Source organism: Mirounga angustirostris, unplaced genomic scaffold (assembly GCF_029215605.1).
Source record: "Mirounga angustirostris isolate CCGP_5_RB_7025 unplaced genomic scaffold, mMirAng1.0.hap1 SCAF_7, whole genome shotgun sequence".
Lineage (NCBI taxonomy): Eukaryota > Metazoa > Chordata > Mammalia > Carnivora > Phocidae > Mirounga > Mirounga angustirostris.
This window is the reverse complement of record NW_026991715.1, coordinates 114,192,317-114,214,915: the sequence shown is the minus strand read 5'-3', so window position 1 is coordinate 114,214,915 and position 22,599 is coordinate 114,192,317. Positions and strand designations below refer to the sequence as shown.

At 38.8% G+C, this 22,599-nt stretch overlaps 2 protein-coding genes across 5 annotated transcripts in view; one reads left to right on the top strand and one right to left on the bottom strand.

Moving 5' to 3' along the window:
* Nucleotides 1-22,599, bottom strand: part of LOC123863624 (sperm-associated acrosin inhibitor-like) — a 115,209-nt gene that overhangs the window by 66,464 nt on the left and 26,146 nt on the right. The gene's annotated exons all lie outside the window — the stretch shown is intronic.
* Nucleotides 8,868-13,541, top strand: SPINK9 (serine peptidase inhibitor Kazal type 9). The gene is made up of 4 exons (XM_045887812.3): nucleotides 8,868-8,997; nucleotides 9,950-9,978; nucleotides 11,968-12,095; nucleotides 13,380-13,541. Exons 1-4 carry the CDS (start codon nucleotides 8,943-8,945, stop codon nucleotides 13,423-13,425), a joined length of 258 nt encoding a protein of 85 aa, XP_045743768.1. The 5' UTR covers nucleotides 8,868-8,942; the 3' UTR covers nucleotides 13,426-13,541.

Sequence of the window (22,599 nt, the reverse complement as noted above, 5' to 3'; positions counted from 1 at the left end):
AAGTCTGTGGAAACCTTATCTCCTCATAGACTCAAGAAGAGAAAGGGAGGGGTGCCTGGGTGGTTCAGTTGGTTAAGCGTCTGCCTTTGGCTCAGGTCATGATCCCAGGGTCCTGGGACCAAACCCTGCATCGGGCTTTCTGCTCAGTGGGGAGCCTGTTTCTCCCTCTCTCCCCCACTCGTGCTCTTTCTCTCTCACTCTCTCTCTATCTCAGATAAAAAAATAAAATCTAAAAAAAAAAAAAAAAGAAGAGAGAGGGAATCCATAGTTATGGTAACTCCATAAAAGTCATATGAAAAGGCTTATAAACAATTGGATCATGCCTGCATTTATATTCTACTGCTAAAGTGTTATATAATCATATAAGTACAGACTCTGTCCCCATGATCATGATGCACCTAACATGGTCTGGATGATTGGGATAAAATATGGGTCTGAATCAGAGTCAAATTCAAAGTCAAGGTCAAGCCAGATCATGGTCAAGTCAACTATGGAAACTGTGAAGAAGAGCAAGGATAGGGAAGTATCTTGGACAAACAAAGCTGCTGAAGTAAAAGTAGCAGATAGGGAGAAGTTGTGATCTGAACAGGGCCTAGAATAGGTGGTCAAATGGTCTTGCTGGCTTAGCCCTCTTCAGTTGCTTGCCACCTTCAGCGGCTCTCACTTCTGGGTTCCAAGCTCCCACCCCTCCTGGTGTGATCCTCTCCTGAGCTGCTCACACCTTCTTGTGTATGTGGAGCATCCCCACGCCTGAGTTGCCCACAACCCCACAGGTTTCTCAGTCTGCTGTACTCTTCTCATCATGCCAATTCCTCCCACCTTCTTAGATCTTCAGCTTCTCTTGTCTTTCCTTTTCTTGGTCTTGATCTACTCCTGCACCTGACACTGTTTGCCCTGTCTTAAACAAACACCTGCATTTTCCCAGTGCTCCTCACTAATCTTTCTTATATATCTTCAGTTGTTTATACCTTCTTAGGAGTCTGATTTCCATATTGCTCCACTTGCTCACCCCTCTCTCCCCTACTGCCTTCAAACTTTTGGCTACCTCAGTCCTTCTCATTCTTCCTCTGATCTCACTCACATCTCCTCAGAAGAACTGAATCCTCAGAAGCTCATTTCTTTGTACAAAAAAGCTCTCTTTCTCCAGGTAGTTGGACTGTGATAAAGGCCATGGCATGGGCATACCCCTACACTGTGAGCCCATCTTCACCCCCAAGTATGTTACAGATGGAAAAACCTACAAAATCCCTGGCAACTGTGCATGAAGATCAGGGAAAGATATCAATGGAAACATGATACAAAATGTGAGCAAAATACACACCTATATAAGAATTCCTGATCATCATGGATGAAAGAGACCCAGTAAACAGCCTCTTTTTATGGATAGAAACTCTGAACTCCCCAAATTGGAAATGCCTCATTGCTCATATGGAAGACGAGGACAAGAACCCAGATCTGCTACTCCCAATCCAGGGCCCAAAAAAGTGTTTTCAGAATTTCATCCATCATATCTCAATACCCTTGGGAATCAAACTCTTTCTACTATGAAATGACCCAGTACATAACATCTGTAAAACACTTAGAGTTCACAAAAGACTTTCATATTCCTGTCTCATTTAATCCTCACACAGCATCCATCATAAGGTAGACATGATCAGCCTAGCTCCTCAGGTGAGACAAAAGAAGCTCCCAGAGGGAAATAATGGGCAGAATTGCAGAACTGTAAATGGTGGATGGTTCTGTTGGCGCTGAGTCTAGCTAGCGTTGGTTCTACACACCACACTGCATAAAGACAATGAGGAAACATCTGGCTTCATTGCAGACCTGAGCAGCCTCAGGTCTTTGGTCCATATTGTATTCAGAGCCCAATACTAGCTGTTGATGACATTTCTCCTTTTCTTCCAACACTCACCACAACTCACCGCCTTAAAGAAGATTTCTAATTTTAGTATATGTGCTGCCGAAGCGAGCACTTAAAGAAGATTTCTGATCTTTCTGAAATTGAAGTCTAGATTTGGCCCACAATTGATACATTCCCAGAATCCTTTTAAAATTTATAAATGATGTTTAAAAATAGTTATTGCTCTTCAAATTTTGGAATTAACCTGTGGTTAAACTGTAGAAGAATGAATTATGGCATACAGAACAGAATGTGCATATTTTTAATGTCTTAAATGTAAAAATAAACATAGAGGTGACAAATCTTTAGAGAGAAAAGTTGACTGAGGGAAGTGTATGGAGGCATGTAAGTTTCTTGTAGGATTATGAGATGTTGCCTAAGGATGAGAATAATAGAAAGTGACCAAGATATATTATTTAAAGTTATAAAGGTAGTGTGCAGAATTTTTGAAAAGTCATGATATACTCATCAAAAATTGGGAAGAACTAAAGGTTGTAAGGTAATACAAATTAACGACTTTCCTTCATAGATGGTAGTCAATAAATAATAAGGTATACTTATACCTCTATTTCTTGATTTCTTAAATATTGAGAATTGTGACGGTAACAACCTTAGAATAGAAATGGTTGAAATTAGCTCCCACCGAAGTGATATTGGCAATGAAGATTTTTGGTTTTCATCATAAGCTTTTAACATCAGTGGAATTTATATACATATTTCTTACTATGGCATATCTATTAATATCTTTTCTTTTCCTTTTTCCCTGCCAGGGAAAGTAAATCTTTGCCACAGGGAAACTGTTAAATCACTATAAATGTAAGTGTAAAGTAGGTTTATTTTTAAATTGTTACCTCTCCAAGTTTAGGCCTTGAAGAAAAAAATGACTTTATTAAGTTTTACTCACTTCTCTATGTATTCATCAGCACTTACTTCCCTGAGGTCTTTGGCATATTCATCATCATTGTCTTCTTTATAAAACTCCACCAAGCAGCTCAAGAGAACACAACAAAACTTGGAACAGGAGACTTGTATGCTTATGCCAACTTGAACATCACCAGGTGTGTAGCTGTAGGTTGGTCATTTACATGTGCAATATCTCTTTGCTTACCGACAAAATCAAATCCCTAATTTAACCTGTATATTGTCAGAGTCAGATGATATATGCATGTGAACATGCTTTATAAACTGTAAAGTCCTACGGAAATGAAAGAGTTGATTAGGATCTGTATGTCCATACTTCTCCAACATTTACCCAGGCCTGAACACATAGACTACATTTTTGTAAATGTGTTTGGTGTGTTGAAGTAAAGGCCCATGATCAGTAAATGTGGGGTTTTTTTTCTTGGTTTGAGAAATGGGAATATTTTAGTTCCTTAGAAATTGATACTAGAAAGTGAAAAGGCAAAAGTATAATTTGAACATGTAAGATTACATGAATTTACTTATATAGTTTGCCCTATTTGAACATGGCCTCACTTAATACCATGAGTAAAACTGTGATGAAAAATGAGATATTCAAATAATCTCAAGGGATCTCATCACAAAATATTTACTAATTTGGAAGGAGAAAGAGTAACAGTAGAGTAGAGAAACATTGCAGACACTAACTGGCACAAGTGGTCAAAATTAGCATAGTTAGTGATGGGGCAAATCAACATCATGGATACTATCTCAAAGTATACAACGCGAAGAATATGGAGTATCTTCTGTATTTCCCTGCCAAAAATGCACAACCTGAATATAGCCACTAGGAAACATGAGACAAACTCAAATTCAGAAACCTTCTATAAAATAACTCATCTACAACTTTCAAAAACCAAGAACAGGCCTTTTAAATATTCTGCATTGAAAGAGACTAAAGAACATGATATTGCATGATTCTGAATGGATCTTTTATTATTGTCATTGTTGTTGTTTGTTGAGAAATATTTCACATACCATAAAACTCAGGGTTTTATTATTTTTTAATTTTTAATTGAATTATAATTAACACACAGCATTATATTAGTTACAAAAATTCTTTTTAAAATGTAAAACTCTAGTCTGCTCACAAAATTGTGCAACCAGTACCACTATTTGATTTCAATACCTTTGATAACTCCAAAAAGAAACTCCAAACTGACTGGCAGTCACTCTTATTCCCCCATCTTTCTAGCAATGTATGAGGGTTCCATTTTCTCCACATCCTTGACATCTTGTCTTTTATTTTATTTTTTTTAGCTATCCTAATGGATGTGAAATGGTACTCATTTTGGCTTTGATTTGCATTTCTTTAATAACTAATGATGATGAGCATATTTTAATGGCTTTATTGGCCATTTGTATATATCCTTTGGAAAAATGTTTATTTAAACCCGTTGCTCATTTTTTAGCTAGATTATTTGTCTGGTTATTGTTGAACTGCATATATTCTGTTTAGCTTTATATATTCTGAATATTTTTTTTCCTTTATCAGATCTATGATTTGCAAATATTTTCTCCCATTCTGTGGGCTGTCCTATCAAGCACAAAATTTGGATTTTGACAAAATCCAATTTATCTATTTTCCCTTTTGTTTATTATATTTTTAGTGTCGTATCTAAGAAACCACTGCCCATTCAAAGGTTTATGCCTGTTTTCTTCTAAGACCCGTATACTTACAACTATTACATTAACTCTTTCATCCATTTTGAGTTAATTTCTGTTAGAGTTTTTTATACAATCTGATTGGATTGGATCATCCTGTTATAAAGGCATTATTGACACAAATGGCAAAATGGAGTCTTGAGGTGAAGAGTACATGACAAGTTCTTTGTTCTAGTCTTGCAACAATTATTTCAAAACAAAAAGTTAAAATTCAAAAATGTGTTCTTCCTAATTGTTATGCAAAACAGGTACTAGTAATTTGATAGAACTGTTTCTCCAAGAAAGCAAAGTAAGGGCACAGAAGTGACTTCAGAATGGGAAATAGCAAGAGAATATGGGAAGGATATGCCACACAGGCTGAGTTCTTAAGTAAATTCCCAAATAAACCATAAGGTTCTCCCCACCTCCCCTCTCCCCACCAATACATGCTGAAAATAGTTCAGAATTCCTTAGGAGGAAAAAAAAAAAAAACAACCCTCAATTCACAGTGACATTTTAAGCTGCTGCTTCTGCTCTGCCTCTTCTTCTTCCCCTACCTATCCCATTTCCCTTTGCCTTCCTCCTCCTCCTTCTCTTCCTCCTCCTCCTCTTCTTCTTGTTCTTCTTGTTCTTGTTCTTCTTCTTGTTGTTCTTCTTCCTTTTCTCACTGTAACTCAGGGCTGCCTAAAAGGTCTAGCTTATTAGCAGGAAAGGACTGCCATTGTGTGGAAAGACATTTCTGAAGAGCTCAAGGGACTTTGTGTCAAAGTTTTCCTGATTCCCAGATCCTGCAACATTTCCCCTCCAGAGGTGACCACTTAACCCATGCATGCACATCAATGGCTCCTAAACTCTGGCCAGTCTTCCTCAGAAGTGGAAGAGGTTTTAGCAATTATAGCCTCAGCCAGCCCAGCCCTCTGACACCCTCCAGAGAATAACCTCTATATTAGTTCTCCTCTAATCTTGTATCTAAAATCTTGAGATTCAGTTCTTCTTGGGCTTCAATTCAGATGACTGCTTTATTCCCTGAACTAGAGAATCTCCTTTATGGCCCTGGAACTCTGTGTGAACTTGCTCCTTCTAAATCATCCTGTTTTTCTGCATTCTCCCTTTTGCATTCACACTCTTATAACCAGCCAGGCTGAGGCTCTGATCCAGATAAGCTCTCCCTCAAGTAGTACTTTCCTCACTGAACCCCTATGGACCCACCTGCTGGAGTTGCTCTCTGAGGGTGGAATTTGGGAACTTCTCTCCTAGACTAGAGATCTTCAAATTATCCTGTGGACCCCTAGGGACTCCATGAGTGTGACTCAAGGGCCATTATGGGAAGATGGGGACAAGGAAGCCAAGCTGCCACAGTCCTTCAAGTAATGGAGAACGTCTGTTGTCTGTTTAGTGTATTATGCTTCTATACAACATTTTTCAGTTCCACTATGCTCTCTTGTGATCTTGGACAACTTCTCTATTTTCTTTGTGCCTCTCCTCCTTTATTTGTAAAGTCATTGATAGTAATAGTATTTATCTAACATAGTTTTAAAATTTAAATAAGTTAATAGCCATATAACAATTCCAAAACTACCTGACACATAATTAGTGCTCAGTAAATATTATTATTGATATTGCTATTGTCATTAAACAAAGTATTTTGCTATTAAAAAGGAAAAGTTTAAAAATGTGGATAGAGGCCATTCAATAAAGGAATCACCTCTGCAGAGTCCCTGAGAAGTATTCATTTGACCTCCAATGAGACACTTAAAAGGATAAGATTCTCATTACCTCTAGTCATTATCAAACATTACTGATCATCATAAAGTTCCTTTTGTGATCACATGCCAGTATGTATTATTTCCAATATGGCCACAAAGATACACCATTTGCTTATTTTAAGATACTTGCTAAGTGCTTTCTGAGTCTTTTCTTCAGACCACAGTCACTGTCATTGTCTTCACTATCATGATCATTATCATTCAATACCAAAATTTGTTAAGAGCTTACTATATTCCAGACCCTGGACAAGAACTTTACAAATACAATCTCATTTGAAACTTACAACAAGCTTATGATGATTGTGCCATTAACTTTATTTTGTAAGCTTGTTAAAGTATTTGACACTTGTTAAAATGGTAAGGAAAGTGTCACTCAAGGTATAATCTTGAAAGCTCCTATTGCAATAGGAGAGAGAGATTGGGCTCAAGTCTGCATAAAACAAGTGGGGATTTTTAGCCAAGGAGCAAGTTGAGGGGGTCAGGAGATGGAAAATTATTAATGAGAGTTACCAAGAATAGGAAGATTCTTGCTAAAGGCTGGCCAAGGACTTATATATTAAAAGTGGGGAATGAAGAACTTGATCAGATATCAAGAGTGATCAGATATCAATGGTAGGGAGATGACTTATCAGGATTCTATGCCAAGACTGAAAGGGGCAGGCCAAAGACAAGAGATGGAGGGGAGGTGGGGAGCAAGGTTAAGGCCGAATCAAGAAAAGGACTCAGAGCAGCCTAACTACAGTTCGGTCAAGAACAAAGTCCTTGTCAAGCTATAATGAAGACAGTGGCAAAGTTTCTCATTATTCATGGTATGCCCAAGTTGTAATATAGTTTCTAAGAGTAAATGCTCATTAATATTTACTGAATGATTAAATGAACATTAAGAAACCAAGGCTACTAAGAGTTCAATAACTTACACCAAGTCATGTAGGGAATGGTGAAGCTGGCAATGAATTCAGCTCTGCAAGACGCTTAGAGTTTCAACTCTCAGTAATATAATGATGCCCGCCCCCCAGACCAGCACAGGTTCCAGCTGTCTTTATCCTTTTGAAGGGAAACAGTTGTGAGTTTCAGTGTCTCAGTCTTTGGCACTACTTCCACTAGTGGTATATACAGTGTCTTCCAACTCTGTCTACCCAAACTGCAAGAGCTGCTTTCAAGGTCTTCTCAGAGAGTCATTGTATTCAAAATTGGCACATTCCAAAATAGGTGTCCTTGTAGTCTTTTTTTTTTTTTTTAAAGATTTTATTTATTTATTCAACAGAGAGAGAGAGACAGCGAGAGAGGGAACACAAGCAGGGGGAGTGGGAAAGGGAGAAGCAGGCTTCCCGCCGAGCAGGGAGCCCAATGCAGAGCTCGATCCCAGGACCCTGGGATCACGACCCAAGCTGAAGGCAGACGCTTAACGACTGAGCCACCCAGGTGCCCCATCCTTGTAGTCTTTATCAGAGATTTTAAATGAAACATGGTTTGATAAAGCACAATTAAACCTATTTAAACCATGGCCAAATGATTGGTGAGCTTGTCTGTTAAAAATGATTGTATTAGTGTAAGATGTCACTGGCCTCATATGTAACCATGGCCCAGGGCAAAGTCAACATCTCATTCTTGAATCATCAGGCTGTGTTTTCAGGACTAGAGAATCATGGCCAAAGCTTTAGGGACAGTCCAGCCACTGCAGACAATAAATCCACTACTGGCTAAGATGGTCACATAGCTCTTTATTATTGCCCTTCAGTAGTCCCTTCTCCCAAGTGCCCTTGATAAAGAAGCTTCCACCAGAGATCTGGCAGGTAAATGAGGTGTGACCGCTCACCAGCTCCACCCACTGTTCCATCTCCTCAAATTTAGATTTTTGGGAAAATTATCCCCCCTGCTAAAGAGCATCAATCATTGCTTGTTTCTGCTGAATCAAGACTTGGGTGTTGAGGCACCTGGGTGGCTCAGCCTGTTAAGCATCCGACTCTTGATTTCGGCTCAGGTCATGATCTTGGGGTCATGGGATTAAGCCCCACGACGGGCTCCATGCTGGGTGTGGAGCCTGCTTGAGATTCTCTCTCTCCTTGTCCGTCTGCCCTTCTTCCCCCGCAAAAAAAGACTTGGGTGTTGATACTTTTTCTCTATACCCAGTCTGGAGTCTCATCTGGCAACATTTCCTATTTGGTCTCAGAGGAAAGAGGGGAAACTGGGAAAGTGTCCGAACTTCGAAAGCTGCCATGCTGATGAGTATTCCCGGAAGTAGTACAAAGACGAATATGTAATAAACCTGGTTGAAATTACTTAACTTCTCTGTCACTTCATTTTCTCATCTGTAACACAAAGAAAATGGTAATAACTATCCAATAGACTTGTTATGAAGATCCAATGGTATAACAGATGTGAAAGCACTCAAACTCTCAAGTATGTAAAGAAATAAGGAAATAACAACAGCTTTATTGGGTTCTATTATCTATTAAAATATCATGGGCAACTATTTGATTTCACAATAAAAGAATTCCCACACTAGCGAATGTTTCTGACCTCTTCCCATGATTCTGTTTCTGGAAATAGCTATTTCATAATCGAGGCAGGAACTCTTGACAATATATAAGGCAGGACCCAAGTGGACAGAGCAGACACCAGAAAGTCACTTGTTTTGCCACCATCTGACCGCACTTGGCCACTTCAGCAGCATGAAAGCAATAGCTTGTGCCCTGCTCTTGGCTCTGGCACTTATGACCATCTTCAGTAAGTATCTCCCTCATAACACCACCCCTATCCTGATACCAACAGCTCATGTCATCTTTTGCTCACAGCATTCTGGGATATACACAGCACGTAGATAATAAGGGAAGCTTTTTGAAATGCATTTTTTTTTTTTGTCTCTACCAATAAATCGTTAAATGATACCATCTTTGGGGCTGAGTTGACCTAAATGGTCAGCTAAGGCCAAATTCTTACCCACATAAACATTTTGTATAACTTCTTTGGTAAGTGTACATCCAGACTCTGTTTTGACTTGATATCTCCATTTATGGGGACCTCATTTCTTTATAAAACTGTCCCATCAACTGAGGGTAGCAGAAGGGGAGGTGGGTAGGGGGATGGGATAACTGGGTGATGGGCATTAAGGAAGGCACGTGATATGACGAGCACTGGGTGTTATATGAAACTGATGAATCACTGAACACTACATCTTAAACGAATGATGTACTATATGTTGACTAATTGAGTTTAAATTTTTAAAAAAAATGTCCCATCCATTGTTTGGCAGCATGAGCTATTATTATTTTTGCACTGAGTTGAAATCTGCTTCCTAAGAATTTTCAACTGCTGGTCCAGCTTCTGCCATCTATTCCTACTACACAATAGCAGACATTCACTAGATACAAAACCACTTCTTTTTTTCAATATTTCCTAAACTCTGATTATGAGGTAGGAAAGAACAAAACTCATTATTATAGTAGCTTCTCCATGCTTTTGGCTATGCTCTCATCCCATCCAAAAAAGAAAAAAAAATTTATGTTGAGCTTCAACCTTTGCTATTATATTGATACACAGTTCTGAAGAGAGTCTTATATTTTTGATAGGCTGAGAGCTGAAACATAAATGAAAGACCTTTTTTTTTTTTTTTTTTTTTAACAAGCTTAGGTTCTTCCAGAGTTTAATTTGGTTTCTCTTGTCTTTGTTTTTCTCACAGATGTAGAATGTGCTCCACACCCTCAACAGGTCAGTACATCCATCTTGATATAAAAGTCCCACTTCTATGTAATTTTAAAGCCGGTATCAACAAGGAAATATTTGCTACTGTACATTAATTAAATTGCTACATGTTTGACGATTTTTTTAAATATCAAAAGTGATTTTATTTAAAAAAACTATTAAGAGACCTTTCTGAAATGGACATAGTAGAACAAAGTGGTTAGATACCTAGCATCCGAGTTATAAAGTCCTGGGTTTGAATTCCAGCTCCTTGATCGTATGGCCATGGGCAACAATACTTGCCTCATAAGCTTATTGTGAGGGTTAAAAGTGTTTGAAGAGAGTAGAGCACAGTACCTGGCACCTAGTAAAACTCAAGAAGGACAAGTCATGATTCTTATAATTGTTAAATGGGTCACATACATCTTTGTTCTTTATCTTAGGGAATGAAGATTTTAATTTAACCTTCCCTTTATGACTCATATTAAGCAGTAACTATTGTTGAGAAAATCTAGGTGTGGTAGTAAAAACTTTAAACCAGGAGTCCAAGCTCAATGGCTTTTTAGCTGTATGCCTGCAGGGCCTAGGCAGCTCCTTTCACTTCTTTTGAGTCTTTCGTTTTACGTATTAAAGAGAATAAGAGGATGAAGAGTGTAAATTTTGGAGTCAGACAGTCCTGAGTCCAAGACATCCTTCATGATTTAGTAGCTGCTTGAGAATGAAAAAGGTTAATGAATATGAAGCCTTGGTAGTTTCTGGTCAAACTGCGCATATGACTAAGTCCCAACACTGGGGTTTGAGCAGGCAAGAAGTGAAATCATGCTGACATATACTCATCAAGGGGCACCATCATTCCCATTCTCCATTAGACTCCACTAGCTTCTGAGCTCCTTCTGCCATTTCATCATGCTTGCTAATCTTTGTGTTGCCATCCGTCAGCTCAGCCCTAAAACTTAGAAGGTACATGGCATATGGCAAACCAAAGGAATGAATGGGTTAATTAATGGAACATAGCTGAAGGGGAAGATGAATTTAACCTGAAGTTTGGGTATGTTTCAGGCTACCCAAGTGGAGATATTAAACAATTAGTAAGACATCACATGTAGAACTCTGAGTCAGAAAAACTGGAAATGTAAAGTCTTCTGTATAGAGCTAGAGTTTGTGTAGTCCTGAACGTAAAGCCAAGGGATAAAACTAGTATTTTTTCAGTATTTTCCATGTCATTAAGTGCTAAGCATTTTACACGTATCTTCTTGATTATATATTTTTTACTTTAACCTTACAATGTAGTTATTATCGCCCTTACTTTGCAGGTAAAGAAACCAAAGCTTAGAGAAGTAAAATGATGGTCCCAGGGTCATATAGTCAGGATCTGAAATCTGATGTATTTGACTTTTACTGTCCACACTCTTCAATTTGCTCATAAGTGAAAACCCCAGAAAACTCTGTCTTGGTAACTGCATACCTGCTCCTGCAGGGAGCTTCACATTGGCTTTGCTCCTAGCATTTACAACAGTGGTTGGTTCTCAACTACAATAGTAAAATACATGTGTCTGTCTATGCGCTGATGAAGTGTATAACACGTGCTTTGTGACCAATAATTAATGGTAAAAGTTGCTAATGATGTGCTAGTTCTTAAAATTATAGGAAGTATCCCTATAATACATCTCATACTTGCATTCAGATAGAACTTTTTAAGGGAAAGAGAGAAATAGCAGGATGTGTAGAAAACTAACATCAGGGGAATGATTACATCTGTGAATCTCATGTGTGTTTTTAAATTTAAATTCTTAATTTTTAGGTAAATTATTTGGTTACAAGCTACCATAAAGAAGTTTATCACTCATGATTTTATATCTGATGCAAGAAAACTTTATACTTGATCTATTGCAAAGGGGTTGGATGAGAACAATTAGAATAAGAAACAAATGATTTGAGAGCCCTCTAAACTTGCTTGGGAAATCCTAAGTCCTGGGAATAAAAATTTGGTTGAAGGCTTTTAATATGTACTTCCAGGTTGATTGCAGTAAATATAAAAAGTCACCACCAGGAAAAGACGGATTTTGTCATGCAATATATGCACCAATTTGTGGATCCGATGGCAAAACTTACCCCAATGATTGCTTCTTCTGTTTTGAAGTTCAGTAAGTATTGAAATATTTTTCTTTTCTATATTTAAGGTGTAATTAGGTGTTATGACAAATATACCTCAATTAGAAGAAGTGGTTTAGGACACAATGAATATGTAAATATGATGAATACATAGAATTTGGGGTCCCTAGTGTCTTTGGATCTGTGGGTGTTCTGACAGTAAGAGTAAATCAAAGAACCCTAGAATCTGTAAGTTGGGAGGAAATTTGAGGGTCATCTAGTTCAGCGTCCACCTACTAATCTATTGTTTGAATTCCCTCTACAAAAAACTCAAGTCATCCCACAGTGTGTGCTTCATTATTTCAAGGGACAAGGAACATCTCTCCTCCTAGGCATGCCAGGCCAGTCGTCTGTCAGAATGAACCATATCTATTGTTCAGTTTTAATAATTAAGTTTAGATGTGTTAGAGCCCCCTAATTATTGGCACAAAAGGGGATAATATCTAAAAATCCTAAAGAAATTTTTCTGTTTCAGAGTATGATTTATGTATTGAAGCTCTAATAAAAATTAAATTTGAAAATCAAATAGCCAAAAATAGCTTAAAGTTACAAAGTAATCATCTGAAAGATATATTAGTACCAGCTCAAAAAATATAAGATGGTGCATTATATACCAGAATGTATAGAAACATACAGATCCTTTTAAGTATTTTCAATACTTACATGAATGAAAACAAACACCTAATATAGGTGGCATATCGTTCTGGTTTGTTTTTTTATCAGAAAAAAATTACTTTTTTTTAGAAGATTTTATTTATTTGAGAGAGAGAGCGGGAACAGGAGGTGGGGGCACAGAGGGAAAGGGACAAGCAGACTCCCCACTGAGCATGGAGCCAGACACGGGGCTCGATTCCAGGACCCTAAGATCATGACCTGACCAGAAGGCAGATGCTTAACAGACTGAGTGATCCAGGCGCCCCCAGTCACTCCTTCCTTTTAAAAACATCAATGAGTGGATGGGCGCCTGGGGGGCTCAGTTGGTTAAGCGACTGCCTTCGGCTCAGGTCATGATCCTGGAGTCCCGGGATCGAGTCCCGCATCGGGCTCCCTGCTCAGCAGGGAGCCTGCTTCTCCCTCTGACCCTCCCCCCTCTCATGTGCTCTCTGTCTCTCTCATTCTCTCTGTCTCAGATAAATAAATAAAATCTTAAAAAAAAAAAAAACATCAATGAGTGGATGGACTTGGGGATTCATTAGTGAATGCTAAATTAGTTCTGGATGCTAATAAAATGCCTATGGCCTCAGCAATTTTCATTTGTTGCTATTTTCTCTCCACAGAAAAACTGACAACAAACTTAAATTTGTACATTTTGGAAAGTGTTGAATCTATCTTGTGATTCCAGTTCACATGAAACACACTTCTTCTCCCATATAACCTACGCTGCATTGCCTAATCTTGTCACCGTTATGTCTGGATTTCCTTGTAGAATAAAGTAGACCTACATGAAATAAACATGTCTGACTCTTTTTATTTAGGAGTTGAATCCTCCAGATGTTTCACTTCTGGGTGATGTCTAATGGACCACCTTAGGGCCACATCCTGGGAGAAAAGGGTCAACAAAGACCAGTAGCTGGACCCAGAATATCAAAGGACCTGAATCTGATGCCTTTTTCTTTTCTAAATTTTTTTAAAAGATTTTATTTATTTATTTGACAGAGAGATAGGAAGAGCAGGAACACAAGCAGGGGGAGTGGAGAGGGAGAAGCAGGCTTCCCACTGAGCAGGGAGCCCAATGCGGGGCTCAGTCCCAGGACCTGGGATCATGACCTGAGCCGAAGGCAGACGCTTAACGACTGAGCCACCTAGGTGCCCCTCTGATGCCTTCTTCTTGCCCAGGCTAGGAAAACACCCCCTGTGCACAACTTAGTTCTTGTGTATTCCTGAAACATGAACAGAAAAAAACGGGAGCCTCCAAGTACAAGAATCAGGAAATACTGTTTTGCTAGATGTTTCATACATTTAAGACATGAAAGCTGCCCTAGACAGCTCTTTATTTTCTACCAGAATACGTGTTTGTAAAACGTGGCTGGTCAAACGTGCCCAGTAAAGCTGTGTAAATTCCCATGAATTAGTTGACATCTTTCATGAGTTTTTTCCCCCCTAAAGTATTTTTTTAATCTTAATTCAATTAGCCAACATATAGCACATCATTAGTTTTTGATGTAGTGTTCATTGATTCATTAGTCGCGTATAACACCCAGTGCTCATCTCATCACGCGCCCTCCTTAATGCCCATCACCCGGTTACCCCATCTCCGCACCCACCTCCCTTTCTGCAACCCTCAGTTTGTTCCCCAGTCAAGAGTCTCTCATGATTTATCTCCCTCTCTGATTTCTTCTCATTCAGTTTTCCCTCCCTTCCCCTATGATCTTCTGCGTTATTTCTTATATTCCACATATGAGTGAAACCATATGATAATCGTCTTTCTCTGATTGACTTATCCCCCTAAAGTTTGATCTCAGATCTAGGACTTGAAACTTATCTGATCTCACTATTCATTACATTATATGTTTCAAAAAAACATATTATTATATGTTCCAAGATCATATTGTCTGTTCCAAAGAACAGAGAGGATGCCTTGCACATCTTTTTAATCCATTTGTGCACCTCTGCAATTAACATATATCTTTTAATGCCTACTTTGTGTCAATATCTGTGATAGGCTTTGGAGCATACAATGGTAAATAGAATAGACTTGATCTTGCCCTCTTGGAGCTTATATTCTATGGAAGAATTTGCCAGGCTTAGTATAGCATCTTGCACAGAACTGATATTATGCAAATGTTTATTAACATTGAGTCAAAATTAAGCAACATTTCAGTTGGATTATAGCAGCACATTATGCATGCATTTAATATATGAAAATCTAACTATATATTCTCTGCAAAGAGGGAGAAAGAGAAAATAGAGTCAAGTCCTTTTGAGCTGTGTTTTTGTCCACAAATCCATTAGAGATTCAGACACCAAGACTGACCACAAAATGACCTATGCTAATTTCCAAAGAATTCAAGTAGAGTGGTGTTCTCTGGGGTGGTTTATTTTCTTTTGTTTTCTCTTTCACTTTTTGTTGTTGCTGTTGTTTCCTGAATGATGCGAGACCATCACTAAGACTACTTAAAAGCACTCTTCAAAGAAACTTTTTTTTTTTTTAAGATTTTATTTATTTATTTGACAGAGAGACACAGCAAAAGAGGGAACACAAGCAGGGGGAGTGGGAGAGGGAGAAGAAGACTTGCTGCGGAGCAGGGAGCCCAATGCAGGGCTTGATCCCAGGACCCTGGGATCATGACCTGAGCCGAAGGCAGATGCTTAACAACTGAGCCACCCAGGTGCCCCAAAGAAACTTTTTAAATAAATGGAAAATACTGACTTAGACTTCATTTGTCTTTTCACCAAATATTAAATATCCACTCTTTGCTAGATGCTAGAAATATATCAATGAGCACACAAATATAACAATTTATCCTTCCTTCATGAAGCTTTAAGGTTACATAGGAAGAATGATATTAACAAAATATCAATCAAATATATATATAAATTACACTAACTAGGGCAATCAGGAAAGACCTCCCGAGGCCCTCCTGAGTTGATTTATAAGCAAAAACCAGATGATGGGTAGAAGTCAGGCAAAGGAAAATGGAGGAAGCAGTGGAGATGGGTGGAAGGAGGAGGCAGTAGCCACGGGATTGAGAGGCGAGAAGCATCATTCCAAGCAAAGAGAGCAGCAGGAGACTGCAACATAACAAACCAGCACAGACGGTTATTGGCCAGTTCGTGTTTTTCAGCCACTCTTCCTCCCAAGGCTCCCTACTATCCATTGCCCACAATCCATTTCCAACTGTTTCCAGAGTGATAATTCTCAAACATAGATCTTATCTTGTCATCTCCCTGCTAAAATCACTTCAGTGAGTCTCACTGCCTATAAGTCCATCAGTGCTGGCCACCTCTCTCTCCAGCCTCATCTCTCTCCATTCTACATTAAAAATGGACTGGTCACCACTCTCAGAACCCTCCAGGCACTTTGCAGTTGTGCACATGCTGGTCCCTCTTCCTCCAATTTTCTTTCCCACTTCTCCATCTCACCAATTTCCGCTCATTAAAAAGATTCATCCCTAATGCTCTCTTCTCTAAAAAGCTCCTATGTATTCTCTAATGAGTGTCTCCTATGTATTCATTCATTCATGTAATCCTCCCAGATTATCAAGCATCATAGTATATTCTCATTAATTTGTTAGCATCTGTTTCTTTTGCTATACTGTGAGATCATAGCTGGCATGCTGCAGATATTTGATGAATGCATAATAAACTGAATTAAATTAAGATGAATTGAATTTGACTTCTATCAACAAGTAAGCAAGGAAAATGGTGTCTTATCCCAGATAACCCTGAAGTCAGATGTCACCTTCTGATCCAACTGTAGCACAAGACTATATGACATCTGTTTGCATTCTACACCAACCCAAACTCTGGAATGCATCTTCAAGTTCCCATAAAAAGAATCCACAGATATACAAATAAGAGAGAGCAATGGCTGCTTTTCCAGAGATCGTGGGGGAGTGACTTAAATGGTAGTCACCTTGCTCACCTACAGCCTAAAACTCCTCATTGCATTCCTATCCTCTACAGTCATCTCTTGCAACACCACCTTGCAAATCCTTGTCATTTGTAACATGAAAAGGAAATTGACATAAAATTTTAAAGATGCACAAATAAAAGAAAAGAAGAACAATTAAATCCATTTGCTAAAATCTGTTGCCAGAACTGAAGCCTACTCACATTCTAAGGAATCTCATTCTGTTTCATTTTTAATTAGTTCTTCCTCATAGTTCAGCAAAGCAGGAGTCACTACTCCAGCCAATAAACCAGTCCTTCTGGAACAGGTAACTCCTGTCTCTCTGGGAGAACAAAGGGAAGCTGAAGCACTGACTTTGGAATTTCAATTGACAGTGATAGTACAGATCAAGGAAGTGGAAGACAGAGCTACAAAAACATTCCTTAGCAAAACCTATCTGCAGGGACACATCCTGAAAACTTTTCCGAATTTCTTAAGAAAAGGAACTCTGAACTGAAGTCAATTGAAGTTAAGCCTTTTATGAGTGCCTGCTGAAACGCTGCTGGAAAAGAACTACTGAGGTTGTGAAAGATGCCTCTGGGGAGCTCAGGAAACTACCCAATCGTTCCACTTGCCAGACTCCTGAGCGCTGACTTCCTGGGATGTGAGTCATTTAGTGCTCAAAAATATGCTCTGTGGCTAAAACAACGAAGGCCAGGAGCAGCCTAGCCCTGTATGACTGACTCATCAAAGAGTAAGCCTGGCTTCTGGGTTTCATTCTTCTTCTGCCCCATTGTTCCTGAATTTCATTCCATAAGCCCAAGACCCCTGTTCTGACCAAGGCAGCTTCCCCAGCCTGAGGCCCTGTCTGTAACCTGTCCAGCAGCCCAGCCCTTTGGTCTTGCACTTCTAGCTTGTGCTCTTTGCTGCTCTTCTCTTCTCCACTCTACCTGGAGTCTAGTGGCAGGCACCCCAAAATATTGGCATACATCTGTTGTGCCAGTCGCATCCCTGGTTGTCCTGTCTCTGTTTGGGCTGCCTATCAGGGCTCCAGTTCTTTCTTGTTTATCTATGGGGCCCATGGATTGCCTGAACCACCATCTGTTTGCTGCCACACCCTTTAGATATTGCCGTGTCCTCCATGTCAGGTGAAATTATTTGTGAAGCCTCCGTAATATAATAGTTAAGATGGTGATCGTTTGGCAATATATACGATTATCGAATCTTTATGTTTAATATCTAAAACTAATATAATGTTATATGTCAATTATATCTCAATTTTTTAAAATTTCAAAAAGAGAAAGAAAAAACCTTAAGGAAATTAAAAAAAAAAAAAAAGGATATGGGGCTTTGGGAATAGAGAGCCCTGGGATTAAATCTAGATTTGCAACTTCTGAGTAACATTGAGTTACTGGTTGAACCTGAGTTTCAGTTCCTGCATTTTAAAGTGGGGACAACAACAGTTCCTTATAGACTGGTGTGAATCAACCTGTAATACAATACATAATACTGTGCTTGGCACATAATTAGCAAACAGTGAATGAATGATTTCGAAAACAGTAACAACAAAAATCTGTGGTCATCCTAACTTTGTCCTGTAAGCGCAACGGGTAGGCTCTGACTTTTCATTGTCTTTTCCCCAGTTCCACCCTAGCACAAGGCCACCCCTGCCTGACCCCTGCCTGACCGGCTCCTGAGAGAACACTATGGACCTCCTGTTAGAGCAGACCATCACTGTTACAGCCACAGAAGGCAGCAGAGTAGTTTGACTGCAATGAAAATATACTCCCACTGGTGACTTTGGGAAGTTTTTTAAGTTATTCTCATTTTTGGTTTAAAAAAAAAAAAAAGAAAGGAGGAAAGAAAAAGAAAAAAATATGTGTCTTTTGGTTTGGAGTCCCCTGAGAACAGAGGATTGGATCCTATTTATCTTTTTGTCTAGAATGGATATTGATTTGTTTCTCCACTGCCTGACATACAGTAGGCAGCCTGACATATATACGTAATTTTTAAACTGTCAGGGGAAAAAAAAATGAGAACAAACTTAGGTTGAATGTATTCAAAGTCATGTATTCAACATCCTAATGGCATTAAGAGTCCCACACTAAATTCTACATTGCCTGAGAATAACAAGAGAAAACAGTGTTATTTAGCAAAGGGCAGAGAACAGAATAACAAAGTTAATTCCTCACAGCTGGAGATATGTTTCTAGCCTGTGGCTGCATGAGGGTCTTTGCCGGAGGAGAGGAAGATAGGGGAGCATTTGTGTTGCTATTGGCATTTAAATTGTACATGTGTATAATACAGACTCTCTTGTATATGTGACATATGACAAAATAGAGGAAAGAGAAGTAGATGGATAAGGAGAGAAGAAGTCGATGTTCTCTGGTATAAATTGGTGTGAACTTGAGATTTGCTAAGTGCAAAGCATCAATATGTTTGCCTTTACGGCATTCTCTTCCTTCTCCAAGATCTAGAGGCCTCTTTGACATTGTTTTTCTCAAGGACAGACACTTATTCTTCTCCTGAAATAGTGCTACACGGAGAGGGAAACTAGCCCATATAGGGGTCCAGATCATAGAGGGAGAGATCCAGGGTGGGGTAGGGCATTATGTCACTCAACTGGCCGGAAAAGTTCCACTTTCTCATTGAAACCTCCCATGAAGAACAAAGCACAGAATCAAGCGCATCTTGTGACAGAAACCACTGTAAAAAAACAGGGACATCAAATATTGAACCAGCGATTCAGAGATTTCTGGATATCACAGATCAATTAAATTTCATTTTAAAATAATTATTTTTTGCAAAATAAAGTAAAAAACACACACAATAGAAATCCAAAACAAGGGGCGCCTGGGTGGCTCAGTCGTTAAGCGTCTGCCTTCAGCTCAGGTCATGATCTCAGGGTCCTGGGATGGAGCCCCTCATCGGGTTCCCTGCTCAGCAGGAAGCCTGCTTCTCCCTCTCCCACTCCCCCTGCTTGTGTTCCCTCTCTCGCTGTGTCTCTCTCTGTCAAATAAATAAATAAAATCTTTAAAAAAAAAATCCAAAACAAAAAAATCACCCACGATTTTCAGGAAACTTCTCATCATTTTATCCATACACCATGATACAGTTTCCATGTTGGCAGTAATATCATAAATGCAATTTTGTGTTCCATTTTCCTTAATGTTATGCCACAATAATATTTAATTTCTTCTTTTGTCTTTTTTTTCTTTCCTCCCTAATCTCTTGAAATAACCAGCATACACAGTAGCCTTAAAAAAAAGTAACCATTGGGAGACTAATATAGGGTTGCCATTTTTTATATAAAAACTTCAATAAAAATTAAAATCTACTTTCTTTTTTAATTTATTTACTTGAGAGATAGAGAGCATGTGCATGGAGGGGGGAGGGGCAGAGGGAGAGGAAGATAGAATCTCAAGCAGACTCCCGGCTGAGGAGGGAGCCCAATGTAGGGCTTGATACCATATCCCTGAGATCAAGACCTGAGTGGAAATCAAGAGGCAGATGCCCAACTGACTAAGCCACCCAGGCACCCCTAATCTACTTTCATAATTACTTTATAACATGAAATGATAGTTGTAATCATATACTGTTTTTATTACTAAATGGTTCTTATTTTTTTCCCAAAAGTCTCATCTGAACCAAGTAGTAGCATTTAAGAACCACTCATGAAGACCAGTGTTCTTTAAATGTTACTCTAAGGAAGGCTAGGAAGTTCTTGGTGTTGCCTGAGCAGCTTGAAAGCAGGCACAACAAGTCAGAACCTCCTACTCCTTCTTCAATTCAGAGACACTTCTTTTATTTATTTCTTATGTTGGGCAACAGTAAGATTTCCTGGCTCCTCCACTGGATACCTGTTTGAACTTGGGCAAGTTTTGAATTTCTCTGGCTCATCTCCCCTTCCTCATTAGTTATGTTAGGATTCTATTTACCCACTTAGTAGAATTTTTGCAGGGATTATGAGTTCATGGATAATATGTGCTTAGAATATTCATGGCATGGCACATAATAATAACACAAAATAAACTCAAGATTTATTAATACAGTTAAAAAATATAAAACACTGGTGGCTACAATCCTTATGCTTAATGCAGAAATTGCCTTTATAGGCATCCTAACAGGTATTCATGCAGCTTCTTCTTGGATCTGTTGAGTGAGAAGGCCATTATTAATGGGGAACACTATTAAAACTTTTTATCAAGCTTAGATTTACCCCATATTATTTACCCCCTCATCTGTCCTAAATATAGCCCTTGAAGACACAGAGAAAAAGTGTAATTGAGAACTCTTCCAGTATTTTTAAGATAGTTCTTTATACTTCCTGAGTTTACTAATATTAGTTGAAGAAAACCTTGGACCATGTCCTATACTAAATGCTTTACATCATGATCTTATTTAATTCATAAAACAACCCTAGTAATAAATTTATGTGAATATAAATGAGGGCATTTATAGTATTTACCATGGTAAATCTAGCACTTAATTTATTTCTAGGGCATGATCAGAGCTCAGAAAAAGAAAAAGAGAGAATTAAGTTAATGAATGAATCTGCTTTTTTCCCACTTAAGAAAAAGTTCAGTGAAGACAGATATGCAGTCCAACACTAGTAGGAAATGGCAGAGATGATTGACAAGAGCTCTGTTTGACCCTAGAGCTCAAGTTCTTAAACATTGCTGCTCTATGCTCCCTAGGCAGTATCATAATCCCTATCCCCAGAGCAGCCCACTGGGACAGATTCTGGCTGTTTTTATTTATTGACAGAGATAAATGTGAGTTCTCTGCTGCACAGCCTTTCCAGGCCAAGGGCACTATGCCATTGGTGTTGTAGAGAATGCCTGCTAGCTCGTGAACTCCAAAGGCAAGAGGAGCTGCCAGTGACCCTTTCACAGAACCATAGCATGGCTCCTTGAAATCGTTGTTTTGCATAGTTGAGTCCTTGTAGCATTTAGCAAATGGCATACATAAAGAACGTTTTATTTTGTTAAGTTACTTCCTAATATTTGGCACCATAAGAATAATACAAAAGCTGCCTTTCCCTTGGACAATGGTTGTGCAGTTGATGGTATCCCTAGCTAAGTATGCCCCCAATACTGAATGCAGTGGAGGTCTCTAGCTCTTGGTCTATCAAACTCTACTTGGTTTCTAAAGATTAGTCCTATTTGGAGACAAAGCTATCATAGACAAAGCATAGGAACAGCCCAGCTTCTGCACCATTGGATTCTTAAGATATCCACATGGACCCTCATTCTCAGTTTGAGGATACCCGTGACCTTCCCCTTAGGAAACGTGAATAAGTAGCTTCCAGTTGAGAACGGGTATATTCCCAGTAGATATTCAGCTAACTCTCCCATGAGCTTTACTTATACAATAAAATCTGGGGCTCCCAAGAAAGCCATACATCACTGTAGAGCATGGATTATTGCATAAGTCTTGCCAACCAAGATCAGTGAATAGATTCCTCTGCTCTGTGTCCAGTCTGGAAACAGATCTGGCAGACTTTCAGTTGATGAGAACTCTGGGTAAAGGGCTAAGACAGCTGGTGCTGATAGCCATACTGATCACCACATCAGACTCACATGAAAATGACTCTATTGCAAAAAAAAAAAAAAAAAAAAAGAGTACTGAACAAAGGAAACTGTCTTTAAAATTTATTTTAAACATTTACTAGTTCTGAGATCTTGAACAAGTTATTAACTTCACTAAGACCCTGTTTCCTCCTCTATAAAATAAAGATGGTAATACCCATCTCAGACATATATGTGAATCAAATAACATAGTATATACGAAAGCACTATGAACTGTTTATGCGCCATCCAAATGTAAATTAGCATTAATTTAGGTTATATTATGTAATTCTTCTGCACAGAAACTTTTCCCATGGTTCATTGAATCTTTTAAACCTGTTCTAGGGCACAGCTCTGAGAAGCAGCCATGTCTTA